General features: G+C 44.0%; 1 protein-coding gene across 1 annotated transcript in view; it reads right to left on the bottom strand.

The window, feature by feature from the left end:
- Nucleotides 1-3,841: 3,841 nt before the first annotated feature.
- nmbr (neuromedin B receptor) overlaps nucleotides 3,842-18,617 on the bottom strand; it is a 46,395-nt gene continuing 31,619 nt past the window's right edge. Inside the window, exons 4-5 of the mRNA XM_040125121.1 lie at nucleotides 8,252-8,490; nucleotides 3,842-4,672 (exon numbers count right to left, since the gene is read on the bottom strand). Of these exons, the coding sequence (XP_039981055.1) occupies nucleotides 4,510-4,672; nucleotides 8,252-8,490 (402 nt within the window). The 3' untranslated portion in view covers nucleotides 3,842-4,509. The remainder of the gene's footprint in view (nucleotides 4,673-8,251; nucleotides 8,491-18,617) is intronic.

Raw genomic sequence — 18,617 nt, 5'->3', positions numbered from 1 at the left:
TCTCTGCATTAAAGCACATTATTAGAGAGTGTATGGGAGTGCGAAGGGGTGCACTGGGGGGGGGCGGACAGGAAAGCTACGAGAGGTTAGTAGATAAGATGGGCAGGGATGGAAGAGGGGGATGCAAGGAGAGACAAACAGACAAGAGCTGGAGGGGGCAGGAGGGAGTCAGAACAAAGAGGCGGTTAAGAGAGACGCTTCTAGAAAATAGATGAGACGAGCAAGAGTGCTTGAGAAAAGGAAAGAAAGTGGGAAAAAGAATCGAGAGTGCACGTCTGCAGCCATTCCAGCTGATATTGATGCAATATTTGAGAGTTAAAAACAATACAATACTAACACTGTAAGCTGGAGACACTGTTTCTTAATTACCTGGAACATACCTGTGTTACTAAAGCCATCAGTATGCTTTAAACTTCATCTTCAACCCCTACGCCCCACAGCTTCCTAATTTTTGCAGCTTTCCACAACCAAAGATACTGTTTGATAATCATTTAAAATTCTTCACACAATTACCTCTTTCACTTTCCATGTGAAAAACTGAGGGCAACACTATGAATGTCTTCCAGGGGAGACAGGTGTCGCCTATTATTCCCATTCTTATGAATCATTGCGTCTCACCTCTCTCTTTGATAGCAGGCCCCCTAGCAGTTGCTTTCAGGTGCAATCAGATCCACCGTACCCTGGCCTTTATGAGCCGACATAAAAGCTATAAATAGCTGAAATATCCCTGCAGATGCAGACTGTCAAATCGAGATCTGATGGACAGTGTCTCAGCGTTCATTTTCAAAGCCTCTTCGGGCTGTCGTCCGGAGAGCTACTGGCGTGAGCCTACGTTAGCATTTTAACATGCTTGTATTGTCACTTGAGCTTGTCCTCGGTTGTCTGAGGATTACAGAAATTCAGTCTTTACTGGACTGGACTGAAGCGTTGGTCAAGCGGGAGTTTCGACCTCTTGGCGTGTTAGTTGCAACACAAGGGGATCACCAAAGTTGTGACAATTCATTCCCTGGCGACCATGAATGCCTACCAGTTTTCACGGCAATCCATCCGACACCTGTTGAGATACTGGGCAGGTTGGACAGACCGACCGACAGAAGAAGCTTCAGTAAAGCGTGATAACACGCAGGAAAAAGACGAGCAAGAAAGATCGCAGAGAATGACAAAGCAGAGCCAGAGAGGTGAAACGGGGAAGAAGAGATTTCAGATTTCAGAGCCAGCATAGTGTTTTCTCATTATGTTTGTCATGGCCACAGTAAAACAGATTGGTCTGACTGGATGCAGGAAAAAAAAACATTATCAAAGAGTGAATTATCATTTTTAGCAGAATAAGTACAGAGCTAATTTTATGCTTAGATGATCAAATTAAATAGTGCTGTTACTGCCTGTCCCATTTTAATAACATGCACGCACAGCAGTCTCCATCCAAAATATCTCCCAGTTAGACGCTCAAAGTGTAATCGTTGCTCTAATGAATAGAAGACAAGTCCTCGGAGTGTGAAGCAGTGCCGAAACCATCGGAGTGACCAAGAAGTCGGTCGCAGGTTTAATCCCTGTGGTGAATCATGTGTCTGAGCCGATCACGGAACCCCTGGCCTCGCTTTTAATGAGCCTGTCTCCGTAATGTCTTCCTTCCTTATGCAACTTTCCCCCAGTTAATGACATGTCTGAAGTTTTGAGGGACCAACAGCTGTCCAGCCTTCCATCACTCTCTCCTATAGGCGTGTGCCACCAACAGGGGCATTCAGACATCAACTTAATTCCTGTAATTTCCACTCACATCTGATTGTCTATTTGGAGACTGAAAGCCCAGGGTGGCAACTAGTATTTAGGCTGCCCCGAAATGTTTCCCGTCTCAACCTTTTAATGTGGCTTAAAAAAGAACTGATTTCTATCAAAGTACGCGAAAAATGCTGCAGTCTGAGAGTTGCTGTACATGTGTGCTCGGACAGGAACATTTACTACATGAGTCTTCAAGCGTTTTCTAACACAGAGTAGTGAAGCATGCCTGGCACTGAAAAACACATCGAACATTTTAAATAGGAAAAAAACAACATCATAATGTAATCAAAAGTACGTCACATCATCATCTTTTCCCATAAGTGGTTGTTTTGAATATTCAGCACGTCGATCTGTGCGCACATACGCCATCAACTGTCATGCAAAGCAGCAACACAAAGTATTGACACAAGTATTGACATGGCTCTGTTAGTCTGTACATCCACCAGGAACCTCTCTTTATGACACTGGATTCTTTAGTGACTCAGTTTTAAAAGGAACTGTTGCGCATTCACGGAGTTTTGAGGGGTTTTCGGCACTGGCGCCACCAGATGCCAGGGCAGTGGTAGCCATCTTGTGCCATGGAGAGCTAAGAGAAGTCGGATTATCCCAACACGTGACCTACGGATGATTTCGCTTCGGTTGAAAGCAAATGTAGTTGACAGGATTATGGAATGTGTCAAGAAATTAGCGTCACCCCAGAACAATGTGCATCATCACGGATGCACGAGGAATTATTCGCATGTGATCAGAGGGTTTTGTGTGATTGACAGCTAGAGCTGTATGGAAAGGGTGCATAGCATAGCATGGTCTGTGGCTCCTTCTTTTCAGGAGACTTAATAAAACATATTTAAGAAATTATTAGAAAGTCATGGACCCATAAAGTAGTGTTACCTTCATTTGCTGTGGGTTCTGTTTGCTGTTGAGATAATGTCAACACTTTAGTCCGTTTCACATGAAAAGCCCTCCAGAGGCTCAGGACACATCTGAAGGGTTCTGTGATTAAAGATTTGCAGGAAATGTTGAGATTCAATAACACCTACTCAATATTATGGAAGAATGACAAAGTAATGAATGAATTTGTGAGTATGAATGGCAATCCTGTTAAAAGTAAAAACTCGGAGAAGCCATGTTAAATTTAACGTTTGAGCCAGTTTAGTAGAGGCACCATTCATTTTGTTTCTTTTGGCCAGCATTTACTTGAGACCAAACTCATTTCAGCCATTTGTATCTGTGATCTCTTTCTTCTGGTCACTACCCAAAGTTCATTATCACAGGTGAGGGCTGGAATATAGAGCGCCTCGCAAATTGAGAGCTTCGACTTCAGGCTCAGCTCCTTTTTCAGCATGACAATCCTTTTCGAGGCTGCCTGTTAAACTAAAGTTCTTACCCTCTCTCGTGAACAAGATCTCATGATGCTTGAACATCTTCACTTGGGGCAGTGACTAAGTCCTAACCCAGACTGAGCTGGGAACCATGGCCTCAGACTTAGAGGTGCTCTCGGCTACAAACTGTTCCAGTGTGTGCTGGAGGTCACAGTCTTAAGCCAACAGAACCTCAGTGTCTGCAAAAAGCAAAGATGCCGCCCTGAGGCAACCACGTCGACACTCTCCTTATCTCAGCTTAAGATTATGTCCATGAACATCACAAACGAAATTGCTGACTGGGCACAACCCTGGCAGGGCCCAGCGCCTGCTGAGAACATAACTGACTCAACTCTTGCACCAGTTTTTCGAGGACCAGGATCATATCCCTTTTATAGGTCCACTAAACAACTGTAAACTGCACTGGAAATCTCATCCACTGTAGGGTGCAGTTCAGAGCATGGGTAAGACAGAATGGGTACCTGGTGGATACAAAAAGTAACAGAGCCACAAAACAAACATTTACCAAAGAGGTTTTCCTCCACCCAAGGAGATATTTTGGTTTACAAGGCTTCGGGTAGCGTTTAACTGCTATAACTGCATTCAGTTAAGATCGTAATCATAGCAGAAGTTCAGAGAAAGAGAGAGAGAGAGAGAGAGAGACCATCCTGTAATTAGAGAGTCAAACCGTCAGTCCTCAAGTGGAGCCAAGAATTCATCAAATCCTCGCCCATGTCTCTGGGGATGTTGCTCTGTATCTGATCCTCCTTATCATGAGGCAGCAGACAAGAAGGCAGGCAAAGTCCCGCCTCTCAGTGGATCAATAGAGTGTCACCAAATACTGTAGATGAAAATGGCTTTTTAAATCAATCGATGATGAACATTCCAGCAACTTAGCACAGAGGAACAAGCTTTCACAGCAGACATGCTAAGACCGTCTGTCCTCTCCCGTCTTGGACTTGTGGTTTGTTAGACCTTCCCTTGCAAGTTTTACGTCTCCCAACATATGAAGTAAGATGTCTACATTTATCAAACATATGTTGGTAAATCTGGAGAGTTGTGGCTGTAGAAAAGTAAAGTAATTTTCAGTTTGATAAGGTTTTAGCTTCCCTTTGACTTCTGACCTTGTATTTCCAAGAGGCACTTCTTGTTTCGTTGCCAAGTTGAGGATGCAGATGATGAAGTGTCAGGAGCAACTGGTACAATCATTCACCTGGTACAAGGCCTGTAGAGTTTCCTCTACCCATCCACACAGACTACACTTTGCACCAAAATACCTCTCCTGGTCTTGTAGCTGCGGGAGTCCTATGTTCACAGAGCTCCTGGGATGAGATGAAGCTGTAAATCACTGACTCCCAGCCTCCCTGCCTCACAGAGCCACTTCTTGTCTGTTGGAGTTGCCATTGGCTGCTGGAGCGATGATGGCGGCGGTGGGCATGGTCTTCTTGATGGAGGTGAGGCGGATGTGGGAGGTGCTGTGCAGGTAGCTGGCCTGGCGCTCGGGGCGTGGACCTCTACCACATCGCAGCTGACTGTGGAGGAAGAAGAAAGAGTAAACTGCATGAACGAGGCGTCTGCAAAGCCTTGAGACGTCTGAAAGTACTCAGTGACCATTGCTTTAAAAATCCTCATGACAGATCTTAGAGGTTTGATTTTTACTCACAACAGAACAACTAATGTACTTCTTGAATTACAAATCATTTTACTGACTTACAGTGTAGCGTTTTATTTATGTAGAGTTTTTGCATATTTGTTGTCTTACATGTGAGTTAAAGCATAACAGATTCAAACAAAAGGGGGGAAAAGAACCTGATCCGTTCCCATTCCAGTTTCCATTTAATATTTACTGATTTTTTTTTATGTCTATTTCCGTAAACTGATATTTTAGACTTTTTAATTTGTGTTCAATAATTAATTTCTAAGAAATATGGCTTTCAGAAATTGCCCCTAAAATACTGTGAAATAACTAAAGCAAAGTAGCACAGATAGGACCTCAGCAGAAAAATGAATGGTATTAAACAGAAGGGAGCGTGGAAAATAATTTAGATTAGATAGGACCGAAGAACAACACTGGACGCGTTTCCTCTCTCCTTTCCCTTGCAGCTGTCTGAGCTTATTAGTTAGGCCTGATTGCTGATGTCTTTACCCTAATATCAATACCCGCACAATAATTTCGAACCCCTGTGTTACGTAGTCTGCTTACTAAAAGTTAATACAGACCTTCCAAACAGTCAGAGTCAAGACTCCTCCGTGGACATGGTGTAATGCAATGTAATGACAAATTGGAGGCGGCTACTGAAAAGAATGGAAATAAAAATCAGATTGAAGCGCTTGGCCGGTGGCTCGTTGAAAAAGAGGCATAAGCCGCATTGACCAAGGAGCTGAGCCGCGAGCACATGAGCAGCCTCCGAGCACGGGTGACCACGCTCGTAGCGGTGCCCACGCTCGACTGCCCTTTTGAGTTTTCTTATAAACAGAGTAATGATCGCATCCAGTGATTCACACCAAAAGGCACTGCGTGAACCACCATTTCTTTCCACGTAAAACATTTACAAAGCTGGTTTTTTTTGTTTTGTCTTTTTTAATATTTCGAAAGCTGAATTTTTAGCATCTGCAGTATGTTTCCATCAGCCAGCAGTCTTCTCCTTCTCTGAATCTCGCCCACACATACACACTATGTTTCTCGGTTTGAAGCAATGCACGTTCATGACACACATGCCCACGCATTCTAATGTGCCGAATATACCAATAAAATAGGGCCCCACACCTGAACTCATTGCTCCACAGCGCTACCTGACTGGCACAGCATGTGGTGATGCAGGTAACTAAGGAGACAGCGACAATTTAAAAGGCTCACAATGTTCAGCTTAGGAGTTATTTTGAACACCTGAGAAACTTCTGCTTGAGTTTTTAATCCTGTGTCCCCGTTGTGACTGTAACCTCAGTGTTTTCCAGTCTGCTCTCCTTCACTGTGGTGTTGAAGCTGTATTTGCTGTGTCAAGACATCGCTAATGCAGGGCGAACGTGTCCTGTTGCTGTTTTTTGTGCTCTGGTGACGGCTGCTCGCAGTATGACACTGCACAGGTGTCCAGTCTGTATAGAGAGTAAAGCCCAGACCATCTGTGGATTAATTGATCGACAGAAAATTACTCATCAATTATTTTGATTACTGATTCGTTGCTTCAGTCTTTTTCTTAAGCAAAAATACCAAACAAGTCACCAGTTCTAGCCTCGAAAATCGAAAATTGACTTCTATGATAGAAAACTAAATACATTTTGGTTTTGAATTGGTGAACAGACAAAGATATCAGCTTGGGTTCTGGACATTTTGATGGACATTTTTTCACTATTTTCTGACACTTCAATATTAAACGATGAATAGTTGATGAATTGAGAAATCTGCAGATTATAGCATAATGGAAATGGTTATTAGTTGATGGAAAGTCAGCCGTACAGCAGCTACAGTATAGAGGATGATAAGTAAACAAAAAGACTCAAGTCAAATTGAAGCAAGATCTAGCAGATTATGTCTTTTTCCGAAGACATAATCCTGAAAAACAGGGAAATATATATTGTTAACTAGCTCACTTGGTAGAAAAAGTCTTGAGATCTCTGTACTTTCTGGAAATCCTCACACTTGGACCAATAACACAGTTGAAACTTCCCTTCAAGTCATAAAAAATAAATCTGAAGGCAGGTGAATTATCGCGTGCGCCTCACGCAGCCTCATTATAATTGCTTCCCAGAGGCTTCCCATTTTATTTTTCCGACATTTTCTCTGTTGCTTTTGGGGGTGACTGTCTCCGGGTTACCGTTTCTCACTTTGACAGTCACAGTCACAGAGAAGATTGTGCCAGAGTTGGCGTGATGAATGGTGAAGCGGGTTTCCATCCCGCCCGCTCGAATGGAGATTTACAAAATGAGGAGACCGTGATTACCACATTTTGCGGCGTCCATTCACAGTGAGAAATTAAGCACTTGACAACTGGTTGTTTCCTGAATCTGTTTCTGAGTGCTCGGAGTTCTACAAATGTTCAGCCTTTGGGAAAGTTCTGATTAGTCTACAACTGCGATTTAGCATGGTCTGTACACAGAGTAAAAAAAAACCACAGCAACGCCGTTGAGCCAATACTGAGCCAGCAGCCCGTCAGAGCAGAAGCCAAGTCTCGGCTGTCTGCAGGCATTTCAATTTGTGTCCTCCCATCGTCTACATGTCTTATTTATTTGCATTATATAGAGCCGATCGATACGGACATGAAGAATTGTTCAAGCGTCCACTCCCTGCATGTTTTCCATCATTTTTAAGGGCAGTTAACCTGAGCCATAACACAATGTTCTCTTTTCTGTCTCGCTTTACTCTCTGTCAAACTGCAATGCTGAAATGTGGAATTACAACATTTTGTTGCTCAGCAGCTCTAACACTCAAACAATATTTTGAAAATTTGGGATCATATACTCTATGTATGCAATGATTCAGTCATTGCATGCTCTTTATATATTCCTATACCTCTGAAGCTGGGTGACTTATGTGGAGCGTGGAGTTAGTCCAGGCAGAGCCCTGATGTAGTGCTTGAATTACAGTCGCTGATTGGCGTCCGCTGTCTGGCTACCGGCTGACTAGCGCTGTCCAATGATATAAAACATTGAAACGTGAACACATGATGAAAACGATCCATCTTGATACCTGCCGTCTTGATTGGAGTTTTTTTTTTTTTTTAAAGAACCGTGACAAAGACACACACTAAGTGGAACATTTCACAGGTCCAAAAATTAACTTGTCAGAGCTCTGAAAGACAAAGTAAAAGTGACTGTTTCTAAATTTCCTCAAGCCTAGTTTGGCATTACTGCACTGCAATCTCTTGCTACCTAGCCAACATATACACCAATGTGACACATCTGCAATAAGCAAATATCAGCTGGTATATCAACCCGGCCAGTTTACCAGCCTAGTTAAAGGTTAGACTGATGGATGGCAGGATCCAGGAACTCTAATTTGAGCCGAACGGTAACATTCGCTCGCCCCTGTACCCCGCATGAATGTGGAACCTTTGGTTGTGTCTGAAACCTGTCATCACGGATAACACCACCTCCCAGACATGTTATCTGCAGACCTGTTGAAGTGCCTGCGGAAGCTCTCGCTGAGCATGTAGAGGGCAAAGGGGTTGACGCAGGAGGAGGAGAAGCTGAGGACTCTGGCCAGCAGGGTGATGACAAGGTGGGCCAGTGACAGATCCATCTCGTGGTAGTGGAAGGAGCGGTACATGTAGAGCACATGGTTGGGGAACCAGCAGAGGGCGAACAGACCCACAAACACCAGCACGATCTTGGCCAGGCGCTTCCTCGTCTCCATCTGGAGGGGGGCAGATAAAAAGAAACAATGAGAGAGCATCAGCTGGGTGGTGTAGAGGGGGTGGAGGGAGCAGAGGTATAGAAAGATGTTCTGCAGCTCAATCATGTCAACGCAGCACTAACTATTGTTCAAGGGTTTAACAAATGGTTTGAATCCGCTGATTACCGTCATTTTGTGCAGGTATTTGATATTGTTAAATATACTGTCTGCCAAAAATTGGCAGAGTGATTCCATGTTTTATATCCCATATTCAGATCATTCAGACGGGGGGGGGACTCTAAAATAACAATTCAGCGGGAAGCGGATGCCGAATGACGCACGTGACAAATTATGGGCGAAAAAAACGGTGGGCGACGCTGACTGGTCAATAAAAAGTTCGGTATTGCTCCAACAAGTGGGTCTAAAGGACTCGGTTATTGTCCTTTCTCAAGTGTTGCCATGTTAGGACTTTTTATTCAATTTAGGTTGATTTTTCCATCCAGTTTGGCAAAAACTGAAATAATGGAGGTTGAAAGCCATGAAATGCTAAATTGCCAAGGTACAAATGGCTTCAGATGATTTCGCTGCAGCTTAAAAATCCAGGCTAGAAATGCTTAAAAGCAAAACTGGTAAAAAGCAGTTATTTCGCACCCACATTCACTTAAAATGTAATCATGCTAGACAGGACTGAAAGTTTAACTCCCACTGGGACCTGCATGCTAAAAGCTGCCTCCAAACGTCCAACAGGATGATGAAATTGACGGAAACAGAGGAAGAGATGGACGGCGAGGGAGAATGGATTTGGAACCATGTTTAAACACCAAATGCATTACGTGCACGGTAGCGTACAAGGAGTTTGACCTTGTCAGGCCAATGCTGAAAAATTATCAGTGACATGTGAAAAAGGTCAGTCACGTCAGCCACATGCACTTTACGCGAACCGTCTCCGCACGAAGGCATTCGGCTCACAACAAACAGGCATAAAAATGTCAACAGCGTTTTTCAGAGTGCCTCTCCGTGTACTGCAGATAGCAAACACATCAGACCTCCTGACCTTCTGGTGAACACACTCCCGGAGTTTTCAGAGTCGCTGCTCAACGGGAAGAGCAGCAGACAAACGGCGCTCTTCCGCTGTGCTCCGTTCTTGTTCACCATAGTTTATGTGTGTAAATTAAACCCCGAGGAGCTCATTGGACCATCTCACCCGGAACATAAAAACCAGCTCTACGGCACGTGTACTGTTGACACACCAGGCAACATAGATATTTATTTCCCTCTGGTGCAGGGAGGCTTTCTTCCTCCCCTCGCCTGCATCTGTTTGATATGTTGATATGTTGGGGGATCACTGTGAACCAGACTGCACCACAGGAACTCCCTGTTACTCTACAAAATAAAACAAATCTTCAAACACGAGGCATATTTACACGCTCATCACAAACACAAGCTCGATGTGATGAAGGCCAAAATAAAACTTTCACAGACCTCGAATACGGCGACTGATTACATGATTATTAAATTTGAATATACGCACTGATAGATCAGAGCCTTAGATTTTGCAGAATGTCAATATGAATACACGTGTTGAGGCTCGAGGATGTTGCTGTATTGTTAACGCCAGCTGCGTTTCCATCCACCTGTTTGTGTCAGAAGATTCGATTTGCACATCAAAAGCCAAAAATGTAAATGCCAAAAATATGAAAGAAAATCTCCCTTCTCTGTGACTTAAATGATGGTGATTGAGATGGTTTCATCATCAGGTCTGTGAGGAGCCGTGAGGAGGCCGGAACCTTCCTCACATCAACACATGAAACAGACAGAAATGTCGGATTTCCATCACGTTCTCCACACGGTTCTTTCCATCGTCTGAGCTTTGAGCTCTTCTAACGACCTCGTCTCGCCGCGTCCTCTTCTTCTGTGGTGGTTTAATGGCAGCGGCTGGAGAATCAGCTCCGCCGGCCGTTTATCTCCAACAAATTAACTCATGTTCACGCAACAGCAGCGGAGGGAAACTCGCCTTAATTTGCATTTTCTTTTCGTTAAATTCGTGCCACATTCGGACGGAAACCCGTGGAAAGATGATACGCAGACCGATCACGTTCACACTGGACGATTCCACACCCCAAGATTTACATCCAGTACCAACGTTCAGCGCCAGTACGGGTAATGGAGTGCGTGGGCGTGTAGCACGTCAGCACGTCATGCGGCAGAAAACCCAGTTCCCCCCCCTTCACAGACCTACAATTAACGTTTTCCTTTTTTATCAGCAATAACCACGTGTAGCTAGAGAGAGGCAAGAATTTGAATAACGATGGCGTTGGATGAGAAATAAAAACGTTTTCTTTTTTTGCAGAATCATCGTCTGACTGACGTCGCATGCCCCGATGTTCACGTCCTGAAAGCAGTTGATATTTTGTGCTCTAACTTTCTTGCTGTGAGTTCGAAGAGAAGATCGATACCAATGTCAAGCGTGGATGGTAAACACGAAGCTGTAGTCAGCAGACAGTTAGCTTAGCATGAAGAAAACAGGGAGAGACAGCTAGCATCCACCTACCGGCACCTGTAAAGCTCATTGATCAACACCTCATGTTTTGTTTGTGAGTCCATACAAAAACCAAAGTATAAAAACAGAAAAAAAACTAGCATTTAGTTGTTTATTTCTTTTCTTCTTTTTTTTGGATGGATAATTTGTTGGCCGGGACATGAGAGAATAGTGTTGGAAATGTTGAATTTCTGGCAACACACACAAAAAAAATCCAAAGAAACACAGGATACAAACAGTTACCATCAATCCCAAGAAGAAGTTTGACCCTCGACCCTGTGACGTCGCCGAAACGCTCACCTGATAGAATCCCATCCGAAAGCAATTTGCACACAATCAGAGGATTGTGAGACTGAAACTGAATCTATAGGGACCGAATTTCTAGAAACCTGAGCTTGACTGACTCGCCTCTTCAAGACGAGAAACAGTAAATTAAAAAAAACATAGAAAAAAACGAACCAGCAGCAGAATCTGCTGATTATGGAGCAGGGATCATCTCTGCGCTCCAGGCTGGCTGCTACTGATCTGTGTTTGCTTTGATTTCCCGCCAGTGGTCGGGCAGAGTTTGGCCTTTTTCCCAAGATCCTCTTAGGCACCTGCAGCTCCGGGCCACAACTCATCTGGAAGGGTGGATTATGTGAATTTGTCTGCATAAATGTGTGCGTTTGTGCATTTTCAGAGGTATGAATATACATTTTCTCTCGCACGTATGCATCTTCATGTGTGTATGCAGCACACACTCAACACACACACACACACACACACGATGTCTGTAATGGAGTTTCTCCTCAGCTCATTGTTGATTAATCCTCCCCAGCAGTTCCCCGGCAGAGCCGCTAACCGCTGCCTTTGTCACCGAGGAGGAAGCCAGCAAAGCCTCCTGGGAGATCCCATTACAGGCACATGTGGCACAGATCGACGCCAGAGGCGACGGCGGTGCGGCGAGCCACCGCGCCGTCATCTTTTTGTTACGCTCCAACTGCTGGAAAACGCAGAAATGCGGAGAAAACACTTCTTCATCTGTGCACTTGTTATCCTGTCGGGTTTACAGATGAAGCACAGCTACTGTGCAGCAGATGATGAACTCTCCCGTCACGCGCTCGTATAAAAGCTGCCATTAATCATTACTCTGCATCCATCGTGCAGTTAAAAAGTCTTCTGAATCCGTTCCTTTTAACTTCTGATGGCTGAAAAGAACCAGCTCGCAGAACCAAATCTCGCAGTGATAGAGAAAGTAGAAATACCATTTTAAAAAATACATTTATTTTTTAATAAAAAATAAAAGTGTAGCGAACGGAGCCGCTCAACAAAAGGAGGGTGAGAATGGATCCGATGCGTCCGCACCCTCAGGTACGACCCGTGGGAGCCGACCAGTGGCAGGCAGCGGCATCACTTTCATACGGGAAATGAACGGCGGCCTCCTGCGGGAGAGTCCTGTGTTTAGCTGACACGCCCGTCGCTCTAGATACTACGTCACCCGACTCCCTCCTTTGCTCCCGTCATAATTACTATTATGAAGGGACCGCTGGAGGTCAACTAACAATAAAAACGTAGACTACAGAGACACCACTGTGTCTCTTTAACGTCTCAACAAACACATGAAAATTAGCGTCCACTTCAATTTCCACACCCCGCTCAGAAATAATGAGAGGACGGCAGGCGTCTTTGTTCATCCAAGGAATTAGTTACCATACGAATCACTGATAAAGTCTAAGAGGAGTTAATTATTGGAGCAACGGATGTGACAGTGATGTAAAAGACAGAACGAACTGACAGCTGCTGTTTAGAGATCAGAGTGTGGCTGACGATATGTCAAGCGCGCGACTCGTATTGTCCATAATAAGGGCCTGCTGCCCCACCAGCAGCTCTGCATGCAGCCTGCGCGCTCTGCAGTAACACAGTCAGTGCGATCGGAGCGGGATGAAAAGACAAGCAAACCGAAAACCAAACACGACAGCATCAGTGTTCGGTTGGGCGAGGCCAGCGGGGAAGCTGACTCGCTATACCGGGCTGTGATTAAAATACAGTCCTTTACAGTGTGACCCCGAGGTGACGGCACTGGCTATGAGAAAATCAGAACCACACACTGAGCTCATTGAAATCAGTAATCAGTAAACTAAATGGAAAAACGTGTGGTTCTTTTGTACCTGCTAAAATAACCCGTACGAACGTTTTCTGCTGTGATGCCTTCGTGGGCAGGGTGACACTGTTGGTGCGTGCCTCCCGAAACGCAGATGTCCGTCGCCATGGTGCGGCGCTGCTGCGGTTATGGTGTTGTTTTACGGATCCGCCGTGGAATCGGCCCTGGCCTCCTCGCTCGTTCGTCGGTTTGGGAATCTGAACGAGCGAAACAGGAATCTCCTGGGCAACGTCGTCGAGGTAAAGGTCGACGGGAGATCATCCCAGGGCAGCGGCGTTATTCCATATTGGCGCCGCATAAGTGAGCAATAATGTTATATGAGTGCTCGAGGACACACTGTTTCATTTTGTCAATAAATCAACGCAGTTTATCATGTTAATGGGAAAAGGCTCTTGTTTAACAAGATTTTGTGCAATAACACGAAAACTGCGTGATACAATAAGACAAAGGGATACGTTGTAATAAGAACTTTTTCTTATTAAAACTGAATGATAAGAACACACATAAAATGAAAAATAGCTTGTTATAATATGAAAAGGATCTTGTTAAAACATGGGAATAAACTGGGTGAATTTTATGTCTTTATTCTCTACTCTGTTTTGGTTTGTTTCTCTTCATTACTAGGTTTTTTTTTTCTTACAAATGAGATGATAACATGCTTGGAGTGGTTTCTGATTTGTTGCCATAACATCACTTTTCAGCAACTGCTGAACTGATGCTGCTGTTCTTGACTCCATAGCAACACGTTCATTTAAGAGGCTGCTATGTCACCTCAGCCCTGCTGCGCCTTCATTACCAGTTTAGACAGTGGATGCCACTTAGATCTGTGTGTGGATAAATGCTCTAATCAACACTTCAAAGTATTTCACTGGAGACTGAAGAGTTTCCGCAGAGACACGACTGCTCATCCCCACACGACCCAGTGAGACGTGATGTTGGTTCTCACCACTCTCCCATCATTCGCTGTCCTTATCATGCATTCATGCGACATCTGGACCGGATGCTTTCGGAGCAGCAACTGTCTTGTCGGATCTAATCTGACTCTGGTTTGTCCAGATCAGCTTTCCTCACACTGAACGCACAGATCGAGGTTTTGGCGAATGCATTTCAGCTGAGGATTTCCAGCAAACCGATCACGGCGACGTGAAGCTTAAAAGCAAACTTAATCCGTTTGTTTTTTTTCCTGTCGTATTGTGATTCGTACTGAGTTATGAAAAGTTTTCTCTCATTTCAGTTTCATTTCAATTTAGTGTTCTCTGCATCTCTTTGCTGGAGAAAGTCAGAGAAATCTGCTACTATAACTGCTACTTGAAACTTCTACAGATTGAAAGGATTGAACTGGATGAAATCGAGGCCCCTGTGACATGTGATCTGACGCTCATTAGACAAAAGCTACTTTTCAGCAGCTTTGCTGGGCTAAAGTTACTTATACTGTAAGAACGCAATCAGAGCCCCGAAGAGAAGCTTGCTAGATCAGCTACCCATGTCGGTCAGGGGAACCTCGTCTTGAACGTCGTAGTGGTCCCTTAATAGTCTCCTGAAGTGATGCTGCTGTAAGGCTCATCTATAAAAGTCAGACGTGGAGTTAGGCGGCCTCAAAATGCTGGGTGAATTCTTGAACCTGCATGAATTGACTTTCTGTCCACCTGATGAATCCAAGTCCAGTACTCCCTCTCTTTAAGCTCTGGTTTTGGTCTCCACCAGCTCCTGAGGGAAACATCTGGCTCTTCAGCTGCTAAATGCTCCACTGTGTTCACCAGCCGGTCTCTGACTGTGTCTGTCTGCTGTTTGCTGCTGAGCAGGTAGTGGACGGAGGCTTTATCAGAAAACAGCTGCTGCTCCTGCTGGAAACACTGAGACTGAACCAGACTGGAAACGTGCTGCAAAAACCAAAAACAATGACCCGAAAGATGCTAAAAAGCTTTGTAGAGCTCAGTTCAACTGACACACAGTCACTCGATCCATTCTTAATATAAAATTACTTCTTAGAAACAGATGTGATTCACACCTGGCTAAGAATGCGAGCCAGAACACCTCCAGATGCGGTATGCCAATCTAATCGGACTCCGCCAGCGATTCCGTCTGCATGAACTTGTTTTTCCTGAACCAGATACGAACCACAGGTGCACACATGGACTGTATGTGTGTCTTCTCTTAACTAACAAGGTGACTGCACTCAACAGCTGCAAAGAACCAAAGAGCCCATGTTCTAAGGCGACACCCGATCGATTCAGTTTCTCTACTCTTTGAAGGGATTGATTAAAAAGTACAAAGACGAGGAGAGATGCTGAACCATTACTTCCTGGTACCGATCCCTTAAACGCTGGTAACAATACTCTAAACTAGATTTAGTATAGTATTGGTAGTACTGGTACTTCACATATCGATCCAGCCTCCCTTAGAAGAGTGTCTACCAATGTGGTCTAACTGTGGGACATCAGAGCCTAACATGTCACACACACACACACAGAATCCAGACTGAATTCAGTGCAGCACCTGAATTCTATCTGGATTCTATCAGAACTTCCAACCTTGGTGGTTCTCTAACACCCTGGGCTACTTGAGCGCTTGACTCTCTCCTTTGACACTGGGCTTCAAAATTTTGTGAGCGTCACGGTGTTCGAACCCTTGACCGCGAAACCTTGACCTCAGGCAACTTGTTGTACTTTGAAGTCCCCCACCCAGAGTCAGTGTTGCTGGTGGGTCTCATAGAGACAATACAATCATTATATACAGAGAAACTGGAGAGAAACAACAAGTAACCTGTGTCCTTTGCAGGGATGATGCGTTTTTGTGAAGCAACACTGCTGTGGAGAAAGATGTCCATCGTGAGGCACGTCATTGTGTTGAGATGTATTCTTAAAATTTCTTTTATGACACACAGTGAATGAAAAATAAGTCCAGTTCTAACCAGCTGTTCTGCGTGAAGTATTTATTGGTCCTAACCTGAACCGCAGTTACTTTTCACAAGCTGCTGCTTTTTTCACCTACACATTTTCACACTTTGCCCTCTTTTTTCATGTCTGGTGCCCATTCAAAACTCCTCCGGCCATTCATTTCATGCCTCCCCCCCCTCCGCTCTCCGTCTATCTCCCTCTGTGTGTTTGTTTTCGCTCTTTTCCTCTGCAAACATTCGCCTGCAACCTCTCTCCTCTTCTTTCTCTGTTGACTGTCAGTCCAATTCAGTGAGTCTTAACGGTTCTGAAGTTTGGAAGTAAACTTTGTAATTATTCCATGTCAGGGCCTCTCGCAGCACCGCTGCCGACTCATTAACATTTATATTAAACAGCGTCAGTAACAAGCAATTTTTTTCCTGTTTTCTTTTGCTAAAGGGATCTGCATTGGAGCCTGCCGATTTTCACACCGCGCTCATTACTGACAGACTTTATCAACCATTTTACCGGACAGGATCCGAACATTTCCTGCAAAATCCATTAAAAAAATGGTTAAATCTGTTGTTTGTGTCATGTTTTGGTAGATTATTGGAAAATATCCTGTTACTTAAGGAAGGTTTGGCTTTAAAAACGCTGCAGGAAACCTTGTAAAAAAAAAAAAAGTAAAACCGAAGCTTTTATCGAACAAAGAATTTGAAAATCTAGTTGCTGTTTCTTTCCAATTAGACCTGAGAAAGATCATTTCAACAACGCTCAGGGGTCACAGAGCAGCCATTAACTCAGCACCACCTGGATTATGGTGGTAAAAACAAGCAACCCCTCCTCTAATTCGGGGCTTGATATCCTAACAGGTAATGCGGGCAACTACCCCGGGGAGCCAGACCACCAGGGGCCCCAGAAGCTCCAGATTCACTGCAAGTCAACTGGTTTGAGGCAATTCAGTTAGTTGGAAATTTGTCTGAAGGTTTATGAGACTCCAAACCTTAACAGGTTTACAGTGTGACACTGTCAGACAGGATTCGACAACTCTGGAAAGTTCTCCTGATGACGACCATTTCGTCCTCCGTCTGTGACTGTGACAGTATTCGCTATCTTTTTGTCATTTGTTACACCTCCGAGCTACTTTCTGTGTTTGTTTTTAGCTGCGGCGTGACGTAAAGGGCTGTTTGAAAGATCAATCAGCACCTGCCAGTTCCATGAATGCAATGGCCTCCCGTCCGATCGACCCCGCGGTCAAGTCTCACAGAAAACGATGATAGTTTTTATGTGATTTCTGTCAAATGCCCGTGCATGCAATCATTTTGTTATTCTGGAGCTGTTAGTCAGCTGTCGCCGGAAACAAGAGTCAAACGTGCTGCCGAAGAGCCAAGTCAGTCACGATAAATTGACAGAAATGTGTTCTTTTGTGCCCTGATTTCTCTGAAGTGAGGCAGTGTTTAACTTTGGTTGAAAGCTTTCGTCAGAAAGTCCTGAAATGCTTTGACCCAAAACTGTAAAAAACAAAAAAAACAAAACTGTTTGCAAGTCAAAGATCAAGTCAAACTATTTTGCATACGAGTCTGTTTACTGAGAGAATTTTTCTTCTCTTTACTAAAGTGACTCGTGAACATTCTTGAATTCGATTTTTTTGTACTGCAAACGGGTGCAGCAGAGACGGACAAACATGACCTGAGAACATGACTGTCGAAAGGATTTTTCGGATTATGAAGTTGTGACTCCTAATTCTCCCACAACCAAGACCCATTGAAAAATGTTTTTAACAGCCACCACAGAACGAAAGAAAAACGTATTTTCCATTTCAAAGCCGTTTCCGCCCTGCTGTCGACAGAAACACCAAATCCACTTAATTGTTATTACTTTATTAGTATTTAATTTCCTAATATTATTATTATTATTATTAATATTATTATTATTATTATTTTAGGGTGGATTTCCTCTGACGGCAGCCACAAACCTTATCCTATCATTGTGCTAAAATAGATCAGGGTTTACATGGAAGCCCTTTTCCGCCAGAAAAAAAAAATTGATCAATTCATTAATTCATTAATCAATAGAATTGAAAATAACAAAATAAAAAATAAAATACTCAAGACTATTTTTGAAACTTTTCAGCTGAAACAAAATTGGTCAGAAACATGAAAATTTGATCATCTACCGATAAAGATCAAGTGATACGATCGAAAGCTCGAGGAGAGCAACCAGATGCACCTCGCGGTGAGACTGGCTTTTTATTTTTGTTTTTATTGTTTCTAACTTATCCTCTTTTTTTTCCTGGCTAAAATAGTCTCTCTTTCTCTGCTTCTGTGGCGAATGATGGGTCTGATGGTCTCACAGAGCTTCGACGTTGCTGCAGGCCGTCGGTTTCTCCACCAGCTGCAAACCGGAGGAGTTTTCGCTTTCATATGCATTTATCCTCCAACATCTGCTGAACGTCAGAAATCCTCCTCGGTCACTTCCTCTCTTTCACCATCGCTGTATAATGTCTCATCTGATTCATCTCATTACAGTTGAGGACATCTCGCCGTCTGGTGGCACGGAGCGATGCTATTTTTTTCCATCAGGTCAATTTATCCTC

This window comes from Xiphias gladius, chromosome 4 (assembly GCF_016859285.1).
Source record: "Xiphias gladius isolate SHS-SW01 ecotype Sanya breed wild chromosome 4, ASM1685928v1, whole genome shotgun sequence".
Classification (NCBI taxonomy): domain Eukaryota; kingdom Metazoa; phylum Chordata; class Actinopteri; order Istiophoriformes; family Xiphiidae; genus Xiphias; species Xiphias gladius.
Note: the sequence above shows the minus strand (reverse complement) of the source record. Positions and strands in the feature narration are given on the sequence as shown.